This window comes from Geotrypetes seraphini, chromosome 13, assembly GCF_902459505.1.
Source record: "Geotrypetes seraphini chromosome 13, aGeoSer1.1, whole genome shotgun sequence".
In the NCBI taxonomy this organism is placed as follows: Eukaryota; Metazoa; Chordata; class Amphibia; order Gymnophiona; family Dermophiidae; genus Geotrypetes; species Geotrypetes seraphini.
Genome location: NC_047096.1, coordinates 67583163 through 67606711, shown reverse-complemented (window position 1 = coordinate 67606711; position 23549 = coordinate 67583163). Strand labels below are relative to the sequence as shown.

Here is a 23549-nt window from a genome sequence, read left to right as displayed (position 1 = left end):
TGGTATGACCTATAGCACCCCTTTCATTTAAGACCTCTAGTGGAATATTTCAAGGCAGATCTGTATAGTCAAAGGGAAGAACAGATCCTGTGGATGAAGAAGCTGGAACTGTTGACAGGAATGTTGTCATGGAACCTCTGTAACGTTCCTGGTGCAAGTAGCAACCACCAAACTGCTGTTGTGCCAGCTCTGCCGCTGACATCACTTCCTAGGAACAGGTCCAGGAAGTGATGTCAGAGGAACAGTCAATGCTGACGCGACAGCAGGTTGGGGGTTGATGCTTGCACTAGGAATGTTACAGGGGAAAGGAAGCGGCGTGCATGCATGGCAGGGGGGGGGGAAAGAGTGGGGGCATGGTGAGGAGGACGTGTGCCTGTGCCCTCACTAAGATGGTGCCCAAGGCAGACCGCCCCCCCCCCCTTACTGATCATGGGGATAGTAGTATAAAGTTCAAATTCAAGATCTCCATGCAAAATGTTTTCAGAGAGTCCCTGAGTACAGTGGATTATTGTAATTCACTCTACATGGGAGTTGTGAAAGGGAAGTTGAGGGCTTTGCAGATGCTTATCAACACTGCTGAAAGATTAATCACAGGGTTTTCAAGGAGTATTCATATAACTCCCATGTTGAAAAAACTGCACTGGCTACCCATACAACAAGGGAGGAGGTGGGATCACTGGATGAAGGAGACAGGAAGGGAGTGGTGAAGGAGGAGAAAGAAGTGGCGGAAAGACTAAACATTTTCTTTTCGTCTGTATTTACAAAAGAGGAAACATCCAACATACCGGAACTTGAGCAAATCTTCAAAGGAGCCTAAATAGATAAACTAACATCCATGCAAGTAAGCCTTGAAGACGTACGCAGGCAGTTAGAAAAATTAAAAACTCGCCGGACACATCGCCGGACCCGGATGGAATCTACCCAAGGATTCTGAAAGAACTAAAGGAGGAAATAGCGGAACTACTACAGCAAGTTTGCAATCTATCCCTGAAAACAGGCGTGATCCCGGAAGATTGGAAGATAGCCAATGTTACGCCCATCTTTAAAAAGGGATCGAGAGGTGACCCGGGGAACTACAGACCGGTGAGTCTGACCTCAATTCTGGGGAAAATGGCGGAAGCGCTGATAAAAGACAGCATCGATGAGCATTTTGAAAGAAATAAACTTCTAATCACAAGCCAACATTGCTTCTGCAAGGGGAGATCGTGCCTAACGAACTTACTGCACTTCTTCGAAGGAATTAACAAACGGATGGACAAAGGGGACCCCATAGACATCGTATATTTAGATTTCCAAAAAGCCTTTGACAAGGTACCCCATGAACGCCTACTTCGGAAACTGAAGAATCATGGTGTGGAAGGAGATGTACACAGATGGATTAGAAATTGGTTGGCGGGGAGGAAGCAGAGGGTAAGAGTAAAAGGCCAATACTCAGACTGGAGGAGGGTCACGAGTGGTGTTCCGCAGGGGTCGGTGCTCTGACCGCTGCTATTCAATATATTTATAAATGATATAGAAACAGGGACGAAGTGCGAAATAATAAAATTTGCAGACGATACCAAACTATTTAGTGCTGCTCAGACTAAAGAGGACTGCAAAGAATTACAAAGGGACCTGAATAAGCTAGGGGAGTGGGCGACAAGATGGCAGATGAAGTTCAATGTAGAGAAATATAAAGTATTGAATGTGGGAAGCAGAAACCCGAGGTACAGCTGTATGACGGGAGGGATGTTATTGACTGAGAGCACCCAAGAAAGGGACTTGGGGGTAATAGTGGACAAGACAATGAAGCCGTCGGCACAGTGCGCAGCGGCCGCTAAGAGAGCGAATAGAATGCTAGGTATAATCAAGAAGGGTATTACAACCAGAACGAAAGAAATTATCCTGCCGTTGTATCGGGCGATGGTGCGTCTGCATCTGGAGTACTGCGTCCAGTATTGGTTGCCGTACCTTAAGAAGGATATGGCGATATTCGAGAGGGTTCAGAGGAGAACGGCGCGTTTGATAAAAGGTATGGAAAACCTTTCGTACACTGAGAGACTGGAGAAACTGGGGCTCTTTTCCCTGGAGAAGAGGAGGATTAGAGGGGATATGATAGAGACTTAAAAGATCATGAAAGTGGAGAGGGACAGATTCTTCTAACTTTCGAAAACTACAAAAATGAGAGGGCATTCGTAAAAGCTGAAAGGGGACAGATTCAAAACCAATGCTAAGAAGTTTTTCTTTACCCAGCGGGTGGTGGACACCTGGAATGAGCTTTCAGAGGGCGTGATAGGACAGAGTACGGTATTAGGGTTCAAGAAGGGATTGAACAATTTTCTGAATGAAAAGGGGATAGCAGTGGCGTACCTAGTCTATGTGACACCCGGGGCCCATCAGTTTTTGATCTATATGAAAACCATGATTTTTAGTAACAATCCACACGTCACATAAGAGTGCACCTAGGAAAAGGCAGCATCTTATATACTGCAGTGAGCAGCACAACATCAATGCACCCATTGTAAAACTAAACAAGCCAGACTAGTACAGATCAATCCTGCACAGTCAATCCTAACAGAAAACCGTGTCTTTTGAACACACAGAACACCTTTGCCTAGTATGCAATATGTAATCACAAACTAACCCCTCCCCCTTTTACAAAACTGTAGTGTGGTTTTTAGCCATAGTGGTAACAGCTTAGACTCTCATAGAATTCTAAGCATCAGAGCTGTTACCACCACGGCTAGCGCTAAAACACGCTCTACAGTTTTGTAAAAGGGGGGATAAAATAGAAATATGTAGACAAAGGTTAAATTGAACCACTAAGAAGCTGGACTCTGCATACAATGCAACACAACAGAAACAGTGATCCATCTCCCCTAAAGCAAAAAAAATAAATAATAGAATTGTTTTTCTACCTTGTCTTTTCTGGTTTCTGCTTTCCTCATCTTCTTGTCACTCTCTGCCTTTCATCCACTGTCTACCTTCTTTCTGCCCCTTCTATATGGCATCTTCTCTCCTATTTCCTTCCAGAAACTTTATGCCTCCCCCTTCCATTTCTCCCTTCACCCCCATTGGTCTGGCATCCATCTTCTTCCCTTCCCTCCTCCAATGGTCTGGCAACTCTCCGCTTCTCTTCTTCCTTTCCCACACTCCCATGATCTGGCATTTCACTCTCTCCTCTCCCTTCCCCCCCACTTCCATCAGCATCTGCCCCCTTTCTTTCCCTTCAACCCAATTCCATCCAGTATCCTTCCCCCTTATGTTTCTCTCTCCTTTCATCAAATGAAACACTAGGCACACTAATGATCAATTTTGAAAGAAGAACATTCACATATAACACCCAACAACAGTAAGAAATAATACTGCTGCTTTACAGCACTTCTTTCAGGATGACTTCATTGTGCTATTTAAGGTCCTCAGCGGGCCACCACACACTCAAATTTTTTCATTGTGTGGGGCTTTATGCTCCCATTTGTCATTGGACCCATATATATAATATCAATTATTTATTTTTTGAAAAAGTTTTTTTGTAGAAATACTAAAAGTACTCTCTCCTTTCATCAGCATATGCCCCCTTTCTCTCCTTCCACCACCCTTCCATACCACCCTGATCCCCATTTTCTCCCTCCACCACCCTTCAATGCTCCTCTCTCTCTCCAAATCAGCAAGGTTCCGCGATGACTGCCATCTGCCATCTCTACTCCGGAAGACGTAAGTGACGTTGGAGGGGGTGGACCTGCAGCCACAGTAATCATGGAACCTTCCTGCACTTCAGCACAGCTGCCGACTCTGCTTCAGAAAAAGTACGGCGGCCGCGCTGAGGTGCAAGTGCCGTTTAGAGCAGCGTGGGAGGTTCCAACCGGCCGGCTGTGCACCCCTCTAGGGCTGGCACCCGAGGCAATCCGCACCCCCTCCCCACCCTTGGTACGTCACTGGGTATTCCAGATGCATGGTGCCACACTTATGTTAGCTGCACATACCCCGGGCACTCTGCCTTCTTACTCCCTCTAATAACATTGATTACACTGGCCAACATAAAATACATTTTTTCTTGGTGTCTTGGGTTTTTGACCTGTTCCTGGAATTATTTGGGGCACTGATTCAGAAAATTGCATTGAATAGACAGCATCAGCTCCAGTTTCTTAGATATGGTTATGGGATAGTAGATATGCCTTTGGGATAGTGGAACCAAACATGAACATTGGGCAAAAAAAAGATTGGCCTCTGAGGGAATACACAGTATGGTGGCTGGAGGACAAAATGTAATCAATGAACCCTTGGTAGCATGAGATAAAATCATACTGCCACCACTACATACAAAGCTAGGCCTGATGAAACAATTTGTAAAAGCTTTGAATAAAGACAGTATGGTATGTACATTGAATATGTGACGTATCATAAACTTGTGCTTTTGGCATGAAATAAGCAGATTTTCATGTTGAACACTTTTTAAAATTTTTAGTATGCTTCATTCATGCTTAAAAGATATTAATTTAAACATGACATTAAAATATCCTGATTTTTTAATGGGCGAGCAGAGTGAAGAGTGATATATATAGCACATGTTTTGTACCTCAAAAACTAGAGCAGAAAGGAGGTCAGATATACCCAGAAATAGGTCTAACATTTGAGGCACCAAAATAATTGTTGGCCAGTTATTAAGTAGTAGCCTACAGAAGTGGTATTTTATCTTGATAAGAAGCCAGGAGACCATTAGGATGCATTTACTGCTAAAGGGGTTCCATCTATCACAATTGTGACTCAACAGTGGCACCGTGTGATACTTTCTATTTTCTGCAGGTTTGTTCCTTCACTTTCGTTTTCAAGGGTAACTCTATAAAGTGGGTCTATTATTTACACACTAACCTCCAGATTCTATAAAGATTGTCCACAATTGGAAACCAGATTTGTGCACAGATCCCAGATGCACACAGACTGGTCAATTAGATGCCAACAATCAATAACTGACACTTATTTGGCGCTAATTATGAGTTACATGAGCATCTGTCCTATGCCCTATTCCAGGGGGGTCTTCAACCTTTTTCATATAAAGGGCCATAAAGTGGTCAAAAGAAAGCTCCAAGGACCACTAAAAGATTTTGGGACAATACATTACATTTTCAAAATAAAATCATTATTAGTACCTTTGTTGTCTAATCGTTTTGTTCTTCCTTCACTTTTCTTCCTCCTTATTTATTTAAGTATTTATATACCACTTACAGTCTAAGTGGTTTACATTGAGGTACTCAAGTATTTTTCCCTCTCTGTCCTGGTGGGCTCACACTCCACCTAATGTACCTGGGGCAATGGGGGATTAAGTGACTTACCCAGGGTCACAAGGAGCAGCATGGGATTTGAACCCACAACCTCAGAGTGCTGAGGCTGTAGCTCCAACCACTGCTCTACACACTCCCTTTCTCAAATCTATCTAGTTTCTGTCTCTTCTCTCCTATCCATAGGCATGATCACCTCCCTTCTCTTCTTGTCCCTATCATGGTCACCATCTCCTGACTTTTCTCTCCCCTGCCCCTCCTCTACCTGGACACCATCTCCCTTCTTTGCTTTTTCCATCCCCTATTTCCAGCAAACTTGCCTTTAGCGCTGCCGCACTGAAGGCATGCTACTTTTCTCACTGCCCGAAGCCTCTCTCTGTAGCATCCTGCATCCTCTGATGGAACTTCCTGATTCTATGGCAGCGCTAAAGGCAAGTCTGGAGTGCCGAGATAGGCAAGTAGACAGAGCTAAGAATGAGAGGATCGTTCCTCTCGACTATTTGAGGATTGCAATGAAGGACTTCTGGGGCGGCATGTGGCTCGCAGGCCATGTGCTGAAGACCACCACCCTATTCTATAACATGGGCGCCTATATTTCATAGTGCACAACTGCAAATGGGGCATCACCATTAGAGGGGCATGGGCAGGGCTGGGGCATTCCCAGAAATTAGACGCCATGTTACAGAATTTTTGGATTTCTGTACCCAACTTCAATCAGTTGCGCATGAGGATTTACACCAGGTTTCAGCAAGCGTTGTCCTTGTGCTCAGAAACAGTACAAGGAGGAGGGGGGCAGAAGTACTGTATTTATTTGGCTTGCAGGGCTTCGGCATCCACATCAGCAAAGGAAAAGGGATGTTGAGGTGCTGCAGGTGTTCTTTATATCAAGTTGTGGATGTTTTATTGACTCTTTTAATAATAATAATAATAATAATAATAATTTTATTCTTATATACCGCCAAAGCCATGAAGTTCGAGGTGGTTTACAACAAGAAGCGCTGGACAATCAGCGAAGAGGTCATAATTCAGAGTCATCAATACAATCTTACATAATGAAAGAAGTTCTTAAGGTTAGTGGTTGGAGTAGCAGGGCTATAAAAATTTTTAGTTTACAAATCAATTGAACAAACTCGTTTTGAGCAATTTTCTGAAATTGAAGTAGGTTGAAGAGAGCGTGATAACGTCATTCCATTTGCCTGCCTGCAAGGCAAGGGTTCTGGCCAGGAATCTTTTGTAGTGACAGGTCTTTATTGTTGGATAGGTGAACAGATGTATTCTTCGTGTGGGCCTAATAGAACTTGCCAGGTTGAATTGGGAAACTAGATAAGTGGGGGCCAGACCAAATATTGATTTATAACACAGACAAGAGAACTTAAACAGAATTTGCGCCTCGAGGGGCAGCCAATGGAGTTTTTGATAATTATGTGTTCCCATTTCTTCAGCCCAAAAATCAGTCAAACTGCCAAATTTTGAATGACTCTGAGTCTTAGAATGTTTGTTTTGAAGGATCCCAAGTAAATGATGTTGCAATAATCGAGCAGGCTTAAGATGGAAGATTGAACCAGTAAATAAAAGTCTACATCAGCAACATCGGCTTCCACAGTCATTTGTTTTGGTTTTCCGTCTCCTCTGTGGATCTACAGGGTCAACTTCTTGGTTGGAAGTACTACAGAAGGTCTGAGTTTGAAGGTGGGGCAAGTGTAAACGTGTGCGTCAGCCTATTTTACAAGAACAGATAGTCATGTCTGTGGCCTTACTAGTTTTCAAATGCACCACATTTTGGACGTCTCATATAGGTGTCTCATTATAAAATCAGACCCAAAAAGGAACTCAAGGTCTGATTCTATATATGTCAACTATAAAATTGGTGCTGGTTAGTGCGGCACTAAGTGTGATTCTATAAACGTTAGGTGCCCATTATAGAATCACACTTAGCGCTGCCTAAGCACTAAGCATTCTAACATTTAGGCGCACCCTATTTATGCCAGGGTTTTCTTGGCCTAAATGCCTGTGCCTGTTAGGCACCCAATGGCTCCTAACTCATAAGCAGGCGCCTAATTAAAAAACACGCCCACAATCCACCACTAACCACACCCAATTTTAACTATACACTTTGTACTATGCACCTCTCTGTTGAGTGCCGATTATTGGTGCTAATTTAGCCTATTACTCAATTAAGTTAGGTGCCTATATCGGCTTGGTTGGAATAGGCTGGTGAAGATCAAAGCACTTTGCATCTTCCCTTGACGCAGCAATGGTAACCGTGAAATGGGAGCCCTGTCAGGAATTGGATTGCTCTGCCACTAGGGGTGAAGGAACGATGCCAGATAAGTGTGCCTATAATGTGGATTATTTGACTATTGATTGTATACAGTGGTGTAGTAAGTGGGGGAGTGGGGGACAGACCACCCCAGGCATTGTCATGGTGGGGGTGCCAGCACTTATCTGCCCCAAGCCATGCTCGCGCCCTCCCTTCCCCGCTTCCATACCTCTTTAATATCTTTGCCAGCATGAACAACTCTAGCCTGCTGCTTGTGCCAGTCTTGCTCCCTTTGAAATTACTTCCAGGTTATGGGGCCAGGAAGTGATGTCAGAAGAAAAACCAATGCTAGCATGAGCAGCAGGCTAAAGAAGCTGCTTATGTTGGTGAAGATTTAAAGAGGTGCGGGGTGGGTAGGAAGGGTGCGGGTGTGGCATGGGGGTACAGAAGGAGCAGAGAGGAGGGCGTGGATATGTTGGCCTGGAAGAAGAAGGTGGCAGAGAGGAGGGGGATGCCACCACCCCAGGTGCCTCCTACCCTTGCTAAGTTACTGATTGTATAACCCAAATGGCTTCAGTTGTGCTTCAACTTGAAGCCATCTACCCATAGGATCAGCTCAAGAATTACCAAATACAGCAGAACACTTCCTATTAATCAGGATAGCCACACCAGCCTTTTCCCCCACTGCAGATGTAAAATAATCGTGTTTGACCCACCTCCTTCCAATTTGGCCGCTTCAGTAGCTGATAGATGGGTCTCCTGTAAAAAAATATATTGTATGTCTGCCTGTTGCTGTTTCAAAAAATTAAGTACCATTTTCCTTTTGATAGGATGATTGAGACCATTGACGTTCAGGGAATAGAACTTTAAAGGCATTTTAATTGGATATAAAATGTAATGAATGAACCCTTAATTTCCCTAATATTTGTTTTGCTGAAATTATAACACATCCGGGATCCTAAACTAAAAGCCCCCCCACTCCCTTCCCCAACCCATCCCTTTAAATATCTCAATAACTTGTGTGCGCGCATACAGACTAGTAACTACCATCCTCCCCTAGGCATCTCAAATCTTCCCCAAAAATAATCTTCCCCATTCAATAAATAGCACTAAATAATTTATGATTTCAAACTCTATTCAAATAATCAAATGAACATTTTACCATATAACTCAATTAGCCCTTCTATCAGTACAAAATAAAGTAATTCACTAAAAATACATGCCATGTAAAATTAGTACTCTAATTAGTTAATTAAATGTTTAAAATAATAAGATACCTCCATAGAAAAGAAAATATCCCCTGGACCTGTTACCCCAACCCCAGGTAATCTTATAGATCCTATCAAGTGTAAATAATGAAATAAAAAACATCAGATGATATCATAACTAATTAGATAAACTGTTAAAAAAATTCATACACTAAAAATCAAATTCATAAACCATCTTAAAATAAGAATTAACTAGCAAAAATAGCAGTGCTAGTAAAAATAAATAGTCAATGGAGATTAGGATTAGAAATACTAATGAAATAATTACTGTCCCAAATATAATAAACATAGCAGAATACTAATTATTTCATTTCTGATAGTATAATAATTAAACCTTTTGCTACCAATTTTTTTAAGACATATAGTAACTTCAATTAATTATTCATGTAATAATATATGCACTCACAAAGAAACCGGTCACATTATCTTAACCATTCATCGCCTCATGCACTGGAAATGTCTTAGGAGGCTTCCTAGTGCCTGCCATCAAGAGGTTGGGAATTGTTGAAACCCCTTGGTTTGGCTGAGAAATTTGAAGGCACTCCAAGGCTTTGGAAATGAATGCCGGCAGTTCCTCTCTATGGAACCTCAGAGCTGCGGGATCATCTCCCTCAGCTACTACCAACTCATCCAACTCTGCCTGGGGAATCTCCAGTGGCCCCAAACACAGTGAGAGCTAGATTGGGATGAGAATTCTGCTCTTCCTCTGCTTCTAGCACTACTCTGCACCGCTTGGCCCTGTCTTCCCCTCACCAACCTGAGGTTGGACCTGCAGAGCCGGAACCGAGGTGTCCCCTGCCCCTTCTTCCTCTTTACTGAAATTTGCCTTTCGCAACAAAAAAGCTTTGTGCATTAAAAAGACAAACTCCGGGGAGAAAGGCAAAGAACTAAACTGCCAGCCTTCACAACCTGGTTCCCCCTGCACCTTCCCTCCCCCCTCCCCACCATCTGACTCACTCGGGTGAACTGCCTTTGCTGAAGAAGCCCGCTCCTGCAATGGAGCTTTCAATTCAGCAGCCGCATTGGATGAGAGGGAAAGCAACATGCCCTCCGGCGCTGACAAACTGTGTCCCCTGAACAACTGGTCACACAAATCCCCGCCGGCATCTTCCACTTTCCACAGCGGGAACACCTTTTTACCACCTCCGCTGCCATCTGTGCCCTCTTCGGCCAACAACCTGGCAATGAAAAAGAGAAAATACAACCAATTGCTTACGTGCTCCTTATCTCACCGGAAGGCAAAGGGAGAAGCTTGTGTTGCAGCGTACAGGGGATGCTGGCACCCGGGATCAGGCTCCTTTTTTTCCCCACTTATGGGAAAAGGAACATCCAAACAGCTCAGCCTTCTCTCCAATGGTAGGGAGGGTGGGGAAGGGTCCTGGGTGGGCCCAGGTGTTGCCCCTAAAGTTGGCCCAGTCTGGTCAACACCCCAAGGCTCTACTGAAGCTGCAGCAACAGGAGCAAGTAGCCTTCCATCCTCAGGAGCATCAACCAGGAACTAGAATGATAGCAGCCATCCAACACGCTTGAGATAAAGCATACTGATTGGCAAGAGGGGTTCCATCCAGATATACTCCTGCAAACCAGGTCTCTATCTCCACCTGCTGGTAGATGTGTACTATCCCACTGGTCTCTGGATTCATCTATTGCTGGCGCTAAGGAAAGTTATTTGTTGGAGGTGGGGCAGAGATGGCGCAAGGCATGGGGTGGGGGAAAGCCTGGGTATAGGCAGTTGGTCAGATTTTCTCTTTTAAACAGTTGACAACTCTTGTGTGATTCTACATCTTTAACAAGTTTGAGTAATCGTATAGTTAGAACTTTGTTGCTTCATTGAAAATACAGTAGCAAGACCTAGGTTTTCTGCTTTTTTTTGCTTTTCCCCACGTCTCTAGAGCCATTGCTAGAGAACTTCAGTTTTCCTCTCTTACCCCAGCACCCCACATATGAACAGATATATGCTTTCAGTGTAGTGAACATACCTAAAAATGCCAAGGAATTAGCACAACTAGGAATTAGAAGTCTGCACACATACAAGAACCTGCAAACATTTCACAAAGTATTTGATGGGGTACAGTTTTGAAAGCAGTGGCAGACCTAGTATATTTGACACCCAGGTCCGATCATTTTTTAACACCCCCTTCCACTATATAAAAAAATTATATATAGTGCAATATAGCGCTATATCGTGCAATGGTGCGGCCACACCTGGAGTACTGCGTCCAGTACTGGTCGCCGTACCTCAAGAAAGACATGGCGGTACTTGAGGGAGTACAAAGAAGAGCAACTAGACTGATAAAGGGAATGGAAAATCTCCCATATACCGAAAGATTGAAGCAGTTGGGACTTTTCTCCCTGGAGAAGCGAAGACTTAGAGGAGACATGATAGAAACCTTCAAGATCCTGAAGGGCATAGAAAAAGTAGACAGGGACAGATTTTTCAAATTAAGGGGCGCCACAAGTACAAGGGGGCACTCGGAGAAATTGAAAGGGGGACAGGGTTAGAACAAACGCTAGGAAGTTCTTTTTCACTCAGAGGGTGGTGGATACATGGAACGCGCTTCCAGAGGCTGTTGTAGACAAGAAAATATTAAATGGTTTCAAAGAAGGTTTGGATAGATTCCTAGAAGAAAAAGGGATTGAGGGGTATAGATAGGTATAGACCATTGCTCAGGAAATGGGCCTGATGGGCCGCCGCGGGAGCGGACCGCTGAGCAGGATGGACCTAGGGTCTGCCTCAGCGGAGGCAACTTCTTATGTTCTTATGTTCTAATAATCCACCAGTCACACAAGTGTGCACCTAGGGAAAGGCAGCATCTAGTGCTCACTGCAGTGTATAAGAACATCAATACACCCATTGTAAAACCAAACAAGCCAAATTAATACAAATCGATCCTGCACAGAAAACTATGTCTTTTTCATACAAATAGAATACAGATACATTCTCGCCCAATATGGAATAAGTAATCACAAACTAAAAATAGAAATATGTAAGTAGAAGTTAAATTGAACTGCCAAGAAGCCAGACTCTGCATGCAATGCAACACCATGGAAACAGAAACAATGATATGTTCCCTAATACTGTGCAAAATATAAAGATAGCCGATGTAAATTTGAAAAAAATACCCATCATTACTATACAAATTAAATACTATGGGGTTCATAATTAAAAAAAAAAAAAAGTCTAAAAAGTGTCCTAAATGGCTACTTGGACGATCAAAAAGCCTGATCGTCCAAGAACCCATAACCAAAGCTGGTTTTTAGACGTATCTAAAACTAGCTTAGGCCTTTCCCCTGCCTCTAAACGCACAGAGAGAAAAGAGGCATGTTTAGAGGAGGGGAAAGGGCAGGAGGTGGGCCGACCTACACCTAGCCGTGCAGCAGATATAACCAAAACCTTAGGCAGTTTGCCTGGTCGGCACTTATACCTTTTTGACTTAGACGAAGTCAAACCAGGTCTAAGTGCCGAAAAAGGGGCCGCTGAGCTGATGGCCGCTAACGCGATCAGTTCAGCGGCCGACAACCTACCCACCCACCCACCGCAACCATCACGGCAGGAGAGATGGCTCATCTCCCCTACCGCGATGCCATCACTCCTCTACCTGAACTGCCGCAACCCGCGGCAGGAGAAATGCCCTATCTCTCCTGCCACGGGTCGCGGCAGTTCGGGTAGAGGAGTGATGGCATCGTGGTAGGAGAGAAGAGGCATCTCTCCTGCCACGATACATCACCCCCCCCACACATACACACACAACATTGGGGCAAGAGGGAGCCCAAGTCCTCCTGCCCCGGGCACCCCCGAAGACATCGGGGCAAGAGGGAGCCCAAGCCCTCTTGCCCCATGGCACCCCCGACCTCCCTGATGACTTCGGGGCAGGAGGGAGCCCAAGCCCTCCTGCCCCGCGGCAGCTGCGGCACCCCCGACGATATCGGGGCAAGAGGGAGTCCAAGCCCTTTTGCCCCGGCAATCGTGCCCCCCCTACCAAGTATGATCGGGCCAGGAGGGAGCCCAAGCCCTCCTGGCCCCGGCAACCCCCCCGACTCAATATGGCCAGAAGGGAGCCCAAGCCATACAAGCCCAAGACATACAAGCACAGAGCTCTATGCTCTTGAGAAAGGATAGGCAGCTAGCACTCTGGGACTCTGACCCTGCACAGGTATGCTTCCTTGATATGCTTTGCAAAGGCACTGATGGGTCAAAAGGACAACTCTGAGCATTACAGGAATGATAATGTAGGTGTGGTTTTTAAGCAATGTCAATAAGAGTTTCAAGTCTAGGGAGATGCAAAACCATAAAGCACCTGTAATGAAGTTTGCCTCATCTCTTTTTCTGCAATTAGGGGCCAAACAGTGCATTAAGGTTTTGTACTTATTAAGCACTAATTTTAATTTCAAATGCACATTAAAGGGTAAATACTATATATGCACTAAAAAAAAAAAAAAAAATTGGTGCTGATAAAACATGCTTAACGCTATTCTATGGACCACGCCTAAAGTTAGGCGTGATTTACTGAATATGTATAGTTTCCAGCCTTGCAACTAGGGACTGGCTGTTTATGCCAAATAAAACCTGGTGTAAATGCCTGTTCTTAAATTCTGTGCAAATCAGATGTAATTTATAACAGTGTGTGCAATTTCTAGGAAAGCCCATGCCCTGCCCATTGCAATGCCCCTCTTGAGATTCGCGCATTAGACTTGACATGCACCACTTTATTAAATAAGCTTAGAACATTGCTCCTGTAAATTCTAACTAGGGACAATTAGTGCTTGTTAGTGGTGTTGATTTACTAGTTAAAAAATTAACTTTAGCCACTGTATATAGAAGCTGGAGAGAAGGGGGTAATTCAGCAACTCAGATTTAAGAAGTTAAATGACAGAATTAGAATGGTTTGCCCACGCCTACAACACCAGAGCCTGAAGAGAGACCCATCACTCCCTACAAACATGCAGCAATGACACACTCATATGCTTCTGTCAGAACCAGTGGTGATCTTCTAAATCCAAAAGGTACCAGATTGTGACTAGCAAAGGCTCTTAGACTCTATCTGCAGTGGAGAAAAGTTTCCTGTCAGAAAATATCACTGTTTAACATTGTAGCCCTGGAGAGAAACCCAGGGCTTCAGGCTTCTCTCTCCTATGGAATAAGTTGACTGTGCCACAGGAACTGGACTCCAGTGGACCACCCTCCTACCCCTCCCCTCCCTTGGTACACCACTGTTTGAAAGACCTCAACATTTTGTTTGAGACATACAAGCACAGAGCTCTATGCTCTTGAGAAAGGATAGGCAGCTAGCGCTCTGGGACTCCAAAAACACTTTGCAGTCCTAGTACAATCCATCATCCTCTCCAGATTGGATTATTGCAATTCTATCTACCTCAGCCTAACCAAGAAAAGCCTCCACAGACTTCAGTGGATTCAGAACGCCGCAACTAAGCTTGTTTTCGCGAAAAGCAAATTTGATCACGTCTCACCACTCCTGTCTAAGCTCCATTGGCTCCCAGTAATCCCCAGGATCCACTTCAAATGTGCGTGTCTGGCCTACAAGATCCTACATGGCATCCTTCCTGCCGTTATCCCTCTATCCTGGAACTCCCCAACCCCTACTTCCTCCAGATCCTCCCAAAGTTTTAAACTATCCTTCCCTTCCATAAAAGGTATTTCCCATGTAGGCAAACTTGGGTCATCCCTCCCCTTTAGAATCACTGAGATCTGGCATAACCTCACCTCCCCTCTCCGAACCTCAAGCTCCCTCCAACTCTTCCGCAAACACCTAAAAACCTGGCTATTCTCAAAACTGTAACACTTCCCCCCTCTTAGGCCTCTCACCTTCCCCCTTTACACCTAACTCTTTAATCTCTCCACTGTAGTTCCTCTCTCATCCTTCTTCCTGTAAACCGTGCCGAGCTCCGCATTCGTGGAGATGATGCGGTATATAAACCCAAGGTTTAGTTTAGTTATTTTAGTTTAGTAGCGGGGTGGTGAGGTCGTTCCAAAGACCTGTGATTTTGAAGAGAAGGGATTTTCCCAGTTTGCCTGAATAGTGGATGCCGCGTGGAGAGGGGAAGGCTAATTTAAGCCTTTGGGCAGTTCTGGAGGAGTCGGGACTGGAGGAGTTGAAAGACAGTGGGATAAGAGGAGGCAGGATTCCGTGAATGATCTTGAAAGCCAGGCAGGAACATTTGAAATGGATTCTGGAGATTATTGGGAGCCAATGAAGTTTGGCAAGGAGTGGGGAGGCATGGTCAGACTTGCGTTTTGAGAAGATCAATATAGCTGAAAAGAGTGTTATCTTATGTTGTTAAGTGACAATTTGCAGAAATGAAATTCTATGTTTTTGACTTCGTTTCAGATCATTGATTGAACCATATCCCCCATCATTGCTTTCTTGCTTGAGCTGAGAACTTTTCAGCACCCCCTCCTAATTTGGCCTTTTATTTATTTATTTTTCCACAAAATTTAGAACTAACAGAAATAACGAAACTCAGAATTAAAACGCAAGAGGATCACAAGCAATATCACGAGATATCACAGATAAACTAGTACCTGCTCTCCTCGTGAGTACAGATTAGGCTATCTGTCAGCAATAAGCATTTTCACTTCAAACAATTTGAGATATGACAAGAGAGAATAAATGCATGACTTTTATTTAAAAAAAAAAAAATTTCCCTTTACACTGTAATCCAACAAAATATCCTCAGGGCAAAATATTTGCAGAGATATGGACATATTAGGTTTCCATGGGCATGTGTATTGAAGGTTGAACTAGCAAGATAAGTCTTTTGTTTTGAGAGGAGGTGGACTTCAGAAAGATACACCCATTTGATTCTCTATAAAAAGACCATAAAGCTGTGTGAGCCAGAGCACTCTCTCTCTCTCCCTCTCTTGCTCTCTCTCTATCCAGCTGTCCTAACCCAGTTGACAGTTACAGCTTTAATCTTATCACGATGGCCAACCTCCACTTATTTCAGCCACTAGTTGGTGTCCCTAACATGAGCAGCTCGTCTCCCAGGGTCTTTCTGCAAAGTACTCAGGATTGTGATATTGGTTTTCCTGGCTTTAGTGGAGGCTCAGGAGTTTCCTATGGATTCAGCAGGAGCTTTGGAGGGGGCACAGCTAGTGGCTTTTCTAGTGGTTTCAGTGGCTTTGGTGGTGGGGAGGGGCTCTTTGTTGCCAGTGAAAAGCAAACCATGCAGAACCTTAACGACCGCCTGGCAGCATACCTGGAGAAAGTGCAGGCTTTGGAATTAGCCAACCTTGACCTGGAGTACAAAATCAAGGAGTACTACGAGAAGCATACTGGCTCTGGTGCAGTTACAACCGGTTGTGACTACAGCAAATATTGCCAGATAATTGAAGATCTAAGGAATAAGGTAACTCTTCCTCTCTGTGTAGCTTCTTACTAGGTTTCTACAGTATCTTTTCCCTGGTTAAATTTCTTTAAAAATCATTATTTAGTTTCTATTTCTGTTCTATTGGGTGCAATGTGTATCATAACTAAGACCATACTAGTTAAAAATGGAATGGAGTCTGGGGCAAGGGTATTTCCCATTTGAGAAGACCCATCTTTTTAAGAAATATGTATTGAGAAAATGAATCTGTTACGTTTTATAATATTGTAATTCTGGAGAATGGCTCCATATTTTACATTAGATATGTACGATAGGTAGATTGTGAGCCCGCCAGGACACATAGGGAAAATGCTTGAGTATCTGATTGTTAATTGCTTAGATAATTTTGATAAGTGGTATATAAATACCTAAAATAAATGATAAATAAATTTGTAATCAAAATAACAGGGGTTGGTGGGAAAATAATCCAAAACAAAATCAAGCACACTCCATAAATAATGTTAGTGCATCAAAGCAATAGTTAACCAGCAAAAGAAAAAGCCTTAGAGGGTTGGAGGTGTGAATCCACACTCACCCACCCTTACATCATTGGCAGAAAAAGCTTTTGCATGAAGGAGGTAAGCAAAAAATTAGACACACACTGTTTTAACAAAGATAGCAGTAATAAGGGCCGACGATCGATCGTTTCATGGCAAAGTCGCCACTGCTTCAGGGCCACCCACTGGAATTAGCTATCTGCTCATGAAGAGGGGAGGATGTTTCTTCAGGCATTACAGAGAAGCTAAAAACATCACCAGACAGCCCAAATTAGCTGCAACCTAATGAAAAGAAAGAGATCTCCTAGTGCACAGAGATGTGCGGTCTCTCTCTCAACTGTTTGCTACTGAACAGATAGCTAATTCTAGTGGGTGGCCCTGAAGCAGTGGCGACTTTGCCACAAAACGATTGTCGGCCCTTATCACTGCTATATACAGTACTCCCTGAAAACTTGCAGGGGTTCCTTTCTAGGAACTCCCTCCAATTTTGAAAAACCGCAAATGCAGTTTTTTGCCTGTCAAAAGGCAGGGAGGCAGTTGGAGCGCTGGTGGGTGAAGAAAATAATTTGCGGTCTGCTCCAACCACCTCTTCCCGTAATAAAGTTGGGCTACATCAATCAGGAGCTGCTTTGACACGTATCTCCTGATTGGTGTAGCCCGACTTTACTACAGGAAGAGGCAGTCGGAGCAGACCGCGAATGAGTAAGTCCACAATTCGAGAAATGCGAATTCGCGGGGGAACACTGTATGTTAAAACAGTGTGTGTCGAATTGATAGTTTTTTGCTTACCTCAAGGCTTATTTAACCTTCATGCAAAAGTTTTTGCTGCCGATGATGTAAGGGTGGATGAGTGTGGGTTCACACCTCCAGTGCTCTGAAGCTTTTTCTTTCACTGGTTAACTATTGCTTTGATGCACTAACATTATTTATGGAATATACTTGATTTTGTTTTGGAATAAATTTGTAAACCACTGGTGAACTATGTTATGGCATTGGCGCTATATCAATAAAGATTGTATTGTATTGTATATTTTCTTTGTATTGTATTGTATGTTTCTATACAGGTACCTTTTCAAAAGCCTCTACTTGGAGGACTTGCCTAATGGTTAGTGCAGTGGACTGGGAATCTGCAGAATTGGATTTGATTCCCACTGTGGTTCCTTGTAACTCTGGGCAAGTCATTTTACCCTCCGTTGCCCCAGGTACAAAAGTCAGATTTTGAGTCTACTAGGGACAGAGAAAGTAAGAACATAAGAATAGCCTTATTGGGTCATACCAATGGTCCATCAAGCCCAATAGCCCATTCTCACAGTGGCCAATCCAGGTCCCTAATACCTGGCCAAAACCCAAGGAGTAGCAACATTCCATCATCTCAAAGAATAGCAAGATTCTGGAACCCCAATGAGAGCAACATTCCAGAGCTGAGATTGTGATGTCATAATGCCTCAGAGCCAATCTCATCAGTGATGTTACAATGGCTTAATTGTCCTATACTTGACTCACGTAAGAACATAATAGCAGCCTTACTGGGTCATACCAATGGTCCATCAAGCCCAATAGCCCATTCTCACAGTGGCCAATCCAGGTCCCTAATACCTGGCCAAAACCCAAGGAGTAGCAACATTCCATCATCTCAAAGAATAGCAAGATTCTGGAACCCCAATGAGAGCAACATTCCAGAGCTGAGATTGTGATGTCATAATGCCTCAGAGCCAATCTCATCAGTGATGTTACAATGGCTTAATTGTCCTATACTTGACTCACGTAAGAACATAATAGCAGCCTTACTGGGTCATACCAATGGTCCATCAAGCCCAATAGCCCATTCTCACAGTGGCCAATCCAGGTCCCTAATACCTGGCCAAAACCCAAGTAATAGCAACATTCTATGCTATCAATCCAGGGCAAGCAGTAGCTTCCCCCGTGTTTTTCTTAATAATGGACTATGGACTTTTCCTGCAGGAAATTGTCCAAACCCTTCTTAAAACCAGTTATTCTAGCTGCTCTTAACACAACCTATGGCAATGAGTTCTGGAGTTTAACTATTCTCTGAATGAAAAAATATTTCCCTGTAACTTCATTGAGTGTCCCCTAGTCTTTGTAATTTTTGATGGAGTGAAAAAACTCAGTCCACTCGTACCCGTTCTACTCCACTCAGAATTTTGTAGACTTCAATCGTATTTCCCCTTCAACTGTCGCTTTTCCAAGCTGAAGAGCCCTAACCCTTTTAGTCTTTCCTCATACGAGAGGAGTTCCATCCACTTTATCATCTCGGTCGCTCTTGCTTGAACTTTTTCTAGTGCTGCTATAATATATTTAATCTTTTCTAGTACCTGCATATAATATATGTAAACAGCTTTGGTTATACCACAGAAAGACTGTATACAAAGCCCATGACCTTTTACCCCTCTTGAAAATAGAGCACCTAACAATATACAGTATGTAGCATTTCAGTACATGGTTAAGTTTTGCTGCATAAGAAATAGGGATTCCTGGAAGGTATATTTTTAGATTGGGGAGATGGGGAGGAAAGCTACATGTCTATGGGATCTTCTAATATCCATGCATTGTTCTTTGTGTGTAAGTTATTTTGCAGGAATAGCAGGTGCTTCAGACCTGCTTCTACAAAAATGTTCTAAAGTTACCTAGATATGGAAGCAAAGGGTATGGCATCCCTGAAGGGACTAACTTAGAATGTTGCTATGCTTCTACATCTGAGTACAAAGCTATATCTCTTCCCTGTTATTGAAGCTTTCAGGATTCAGCACCTTACACGATGATATTCAGCTTACCTAGTTTTTAATGCTCATTGTCCTTTCTGCTTCCCAGATCTTTGCTGCAACTGTCGACAATGCCAGGATCCTTCTGCAAATTGACAATGCCAGACTGGCAGCCGATGACTTCAGGCTGAAGTGAGTTTTGTGAGACAGGCCTGAACCTGAATTTAATATTTTTTTAATGCCCATATTCCTTTCTTGCCTTCTACTTAAATAAAACTAAGTAACCTATTTAGATGTGTAATCCAGAGCCAAGACTTATAAGTGCTCTGTCAATAGATCTTGGAACACTCATGGGAGACAACTGCTACCAAAATACACAGTATCCTGGAACTCAATTAGTGAACCTCTCCTTAGAGTCATGAGCTTGATGGATAAGAATTTTTAATTTGTTTTGAAGGTATGAGAATGAGCTGGCCCTGCGCCAGAGTGTGGAGGCTGACATCAATGGCCTACGCAGAGTCCTGGATGATCTGACCCTGACCAAGATTGACCTGGAGATGCAGATAGAGAATCTGACGGAGGACCTGGCCTTCCTCAAGAAGAACCATGAAGAGGTGAGGATGTTTCTTCAGTCAGTAAAGAGAAGCTAAAAACATCACCAGACAGCCCAAATTAGTTGCAACCTACTGAAAAGAAATAGACTTCCTCTTAGGGCTCCTGTTACTAAATCACGCTGGAGCATTAACCTCATCGGCCCACATTAAAAATCTCTATAAATTAGATTGTAAACTCTACTGAGCAGAGCACATCTATTGCTTGTTAATTGTTCTGCGCTGCGTATGCCTTTCAGCATTATAAGAATGATAAATTGTAGTGCCCTTAATAGTTGCGCCATTTAGTAAAACCCAACGCTAATTTCTAAGGAAATGAAAAAATGCTGTGAAAAATATTGTTTCCTTAGAAAATGAATCAAAAACAATCCATTGGAAACCAGGGTTTAAATTTTTTTTTCCATTTTAAAAAGGTAAAATCATCTAAACATTAAAAGCTGACCTCTTTCCCAGGCCTTTCCTTATAATTTGCCACATCATACTTATCTGCCCTGTTTGGGAAGAGCCTTGTTTTATTGAGTTGTTTTTTATTTATGGTATTTTCTTTTTTCACTTTGCTGTTTATTTCATTTTTTAAAACATGAACCAAGTAAACATCAAAGAGATGTAAAAACAAATGGAATATAAGCAAACTGAAACAAACTGTTTTCCTGTTAAAGTTCCCTACAGCATAACACAGGAGTATATGCAGCGGCGTACCAAGGGCGGAGCGGTCTGCCCCGGGTACACTCTCTAAGGGGGTGCACAATTGGCACACTGACTCTGGAATCTCCTGCCCTAGTCTGCCACTGCTGCTTTCCTGAACCAGCAGCAGCAGCAGTATGCTTTAAATTCAGTCATCGTGGGACCTTCCTGCACTCCCTGTGGCTGTTGGTCCATTCCCTCTGAAGTCACTTCCTTGTTCTGGAGCAGAGCTGGCAGCGCGGGAAGTACATCAAGGTCCAGCGACTGATGACTTCGTTTAAGTTTATAACTGCTGCTGCTGGTTTAGGAAAGCATACAGCAGGGGTGGGGAGGTGAGTGGGCAAGATACTCGATGGCATTGGGGTGGAGAGAGGGAGGGAGAAGGGAGCAGGAGACTGGTATGGAAGGGTGGTGGAGGGAGATAAAGGGGGCAGATGCTGATGGAATTGGTGTGCAGGGAAAGGGGCTAGAGAGACAGAAGGGGAAAGGATACTGGATGGAATTGGGCTGGAGGGAGACAAAGAGGGTAGATGTTGATGGAAGTGAGGTGAAAGGAGATAGAAGGGACAGATGCTGATGGAAGATTGGTGGATGGAGAGAAAGAAAAAGCAGGCATTTGATGTTAGTGGGGAGGGGAGCCTATGCTGGATGAAAGTGGAGATGGGAGCAGGGCAGGATTAATTCTTCACGGGCCCCTAGGCACACAAGTACACTGGGCCTCTTAGCCCTGCCCATGCCCTGCCCCCTGCCCCGCCCCCATTTATTTACCATTTTCTTATTTATTTCCACTTGTATTTCTTTTTTTCTTTTATTATAAAATTCAAAACAAACAACAAAGATTACCATACCAGTGCCAGTGTACAGTTTTAGTTCTATGCAAGCCCCAAAAATCTCTGAACAAATCCCCCTTCCTTCTCTTTAACTTTAACTCTGAACCCTTTCCATACAACAAGGCAAGCGGTCCACCAAAGAATCCAACATGGAACAAAAGAAGATCAGCTGTCAATAAGGAGATATAAATCAGGTTTATTCAAGGTGCTTCCTGAAGCATTTTGCCAAATAAGGCTGGTCAATGCTAACAGAAAACCATGTCTTTCCTATACACAGAATCACCTGCGCCCAGTAAGGAATAAGTAATCACAAACTAACATTTCCCCCTTTTTATAAAAGCACAGAAGAGTTCCAATGAGCGTCGCAGGACCGCAGAGCATTCAGCATGCTGGATGGTGCTACAAACTGAAGGAACAGTATAGTTTAGGGGGTGAAGAACTTATGTGCACGACAGAAGAACAGAACTTCGGTGTGACTGTATGTGATGACCTTAAGGTGGCCAAACAGATTGAAAAGCTAGGATGCTAGGGTGCATAGGAAGAGGTATGAATCGGTAGCAGGCACTATGATAGTAATATAACATTCAAACCAAAACTAATTGTAATTAAGACAGATTCCAATCTCCAAATCCACCTCTCTATGAGTGTTATATTGATCCTCAGATGCACCACTCCACGTTCAAACTTTTATCGCCACGCTAAGCTTGATGTGCAGAATCTTCCCTGGATCAATCTTATTTTATAGTATAATGACTTAATTTTATTATCTTTATATCTTTTTAAATATGTTTTAAATGTATTAGCAATTAAATAAGTTAAATCAGTTTAACCAGGGGGGAGCGGCAAAGGCGAGAGCACCTTTGCGAAGGAGCCTTGAGAAGGAGCCAGGAGACCAGGCCGCCCAGCAGATCAAACTAGAAAGTAAGTAGCAAGTACTTCTTTCTTTCTTTCTTTTTCTCTTCTTCAGCTATCTGCACAGCAGGGACCACTTTTGCGCACCAAACTTCAGGTGGCTAGGAAGAGAAATGGAAGCAGCAGGAACCCAGAGGAGCTTCCCAGTATACTGTACTGAGTGTCATATGTACAACTACCTCCCCTCAGGGAGGCGGGCGTACATATGCAGTCGGTGTCAGGAACTGGAAGGCCTGAGGAAGAAGGTCAGTAGACTACAGGACAGGATCTGGAAGCTGGAGGGCCACCGCACCTCAGAAGAAATGTACAGGACACCTGAGGACTCCATGAGAGAGAGCCACATTGAGGAGCAAGTAAGGGAGCTTGAGAAATTCATCAAAGAGGCCTACAAGAGGGTGGAGGAACAGGACCATCAGCAGCACGGACGGGAACCAACAGATAGATGACTGGAACAGCCAGACACCAGGGATGAGGGACCCCACGGAAAAATCGAGCGAGCAGAGGAGGCGAAAACTCACCGGAACCCTGAGGGAGAAGTACTGACCCACACCGAGGATACTGACTTGAGACCAAAGAGAAAGCTGAAGAAGGGGAAATCTGCAATCGTAGTGGGAGACTCAGTCCTAAGAGAAGTGGACAGCCACGTAGCAGGAGGGAGAGAGGACCGGCTGGTGACATGTCTCCCAGGGGCAAGAACAAAGGACATCACCGACAGAATCGAGAGGATCCTGGAGGGAGCTGAGATGGAGGAGACAGCAGTCTTTCCGTACAAACTAGAAGTAGGAACATCAAAAGTAAAGAGAACCACAGTGACTACGCTCAATTTCAAGAAAGGGAACTACGATGCTATGAGAACAATGGTGAGAAAGAAACTCAAAAACAGCTCAAAAAGGATGGAGACCGTAGAAAGAGCCTGGTCCCTATTCAAGGACACGGTGCAGGAAGCACAAAACCTGTATATCCCCAGATTTAGGAAAGGGTGCAAGAAAAAGCGAACGAAAGACCCGATGTGGATAACACATGAAGTGAAGAAAGCGATAGGTGACAAGAAAAAATCGTTCCGAAAATGGAAAAAAGACCAAACCGGGGAGAACTGGGAGGATCACAAAAAGCACCAAAAAGAGTG

General features: G+C 43.7%; 1 protein-coding gene across 1 annotated transcript in view; it reads left to right on the top strand.

The window, feature by feature from the left end:
* LOC117347130 overlaps nucleotides 1–23549 on the top strand; it is a 60782-nt gene that overhangs the window by 23747 nt on the left and 13486 nt on the right. Inside the window, exons 9-12 of the mRNA XM_033917560.1 lie at nucleotides 6899–6963; nucleotides 15641–16151; nucleotides 19496–19578; nucleotides 19844–20000. Coding sequence (XP_033773451.1) covers nucleotides 6899–6963; nucleotides 15641–16151; nucleotides 19496–19578; nucleotides 19844–20000 — 816 coding nt within the window. The remainder of the gene's footprint in view (nucleotides 1–6898; nucleotides 6964–15640; nucleotides 16152–19495; nucleotides 19579–19843; nucleotides 20001–23549) is intronic.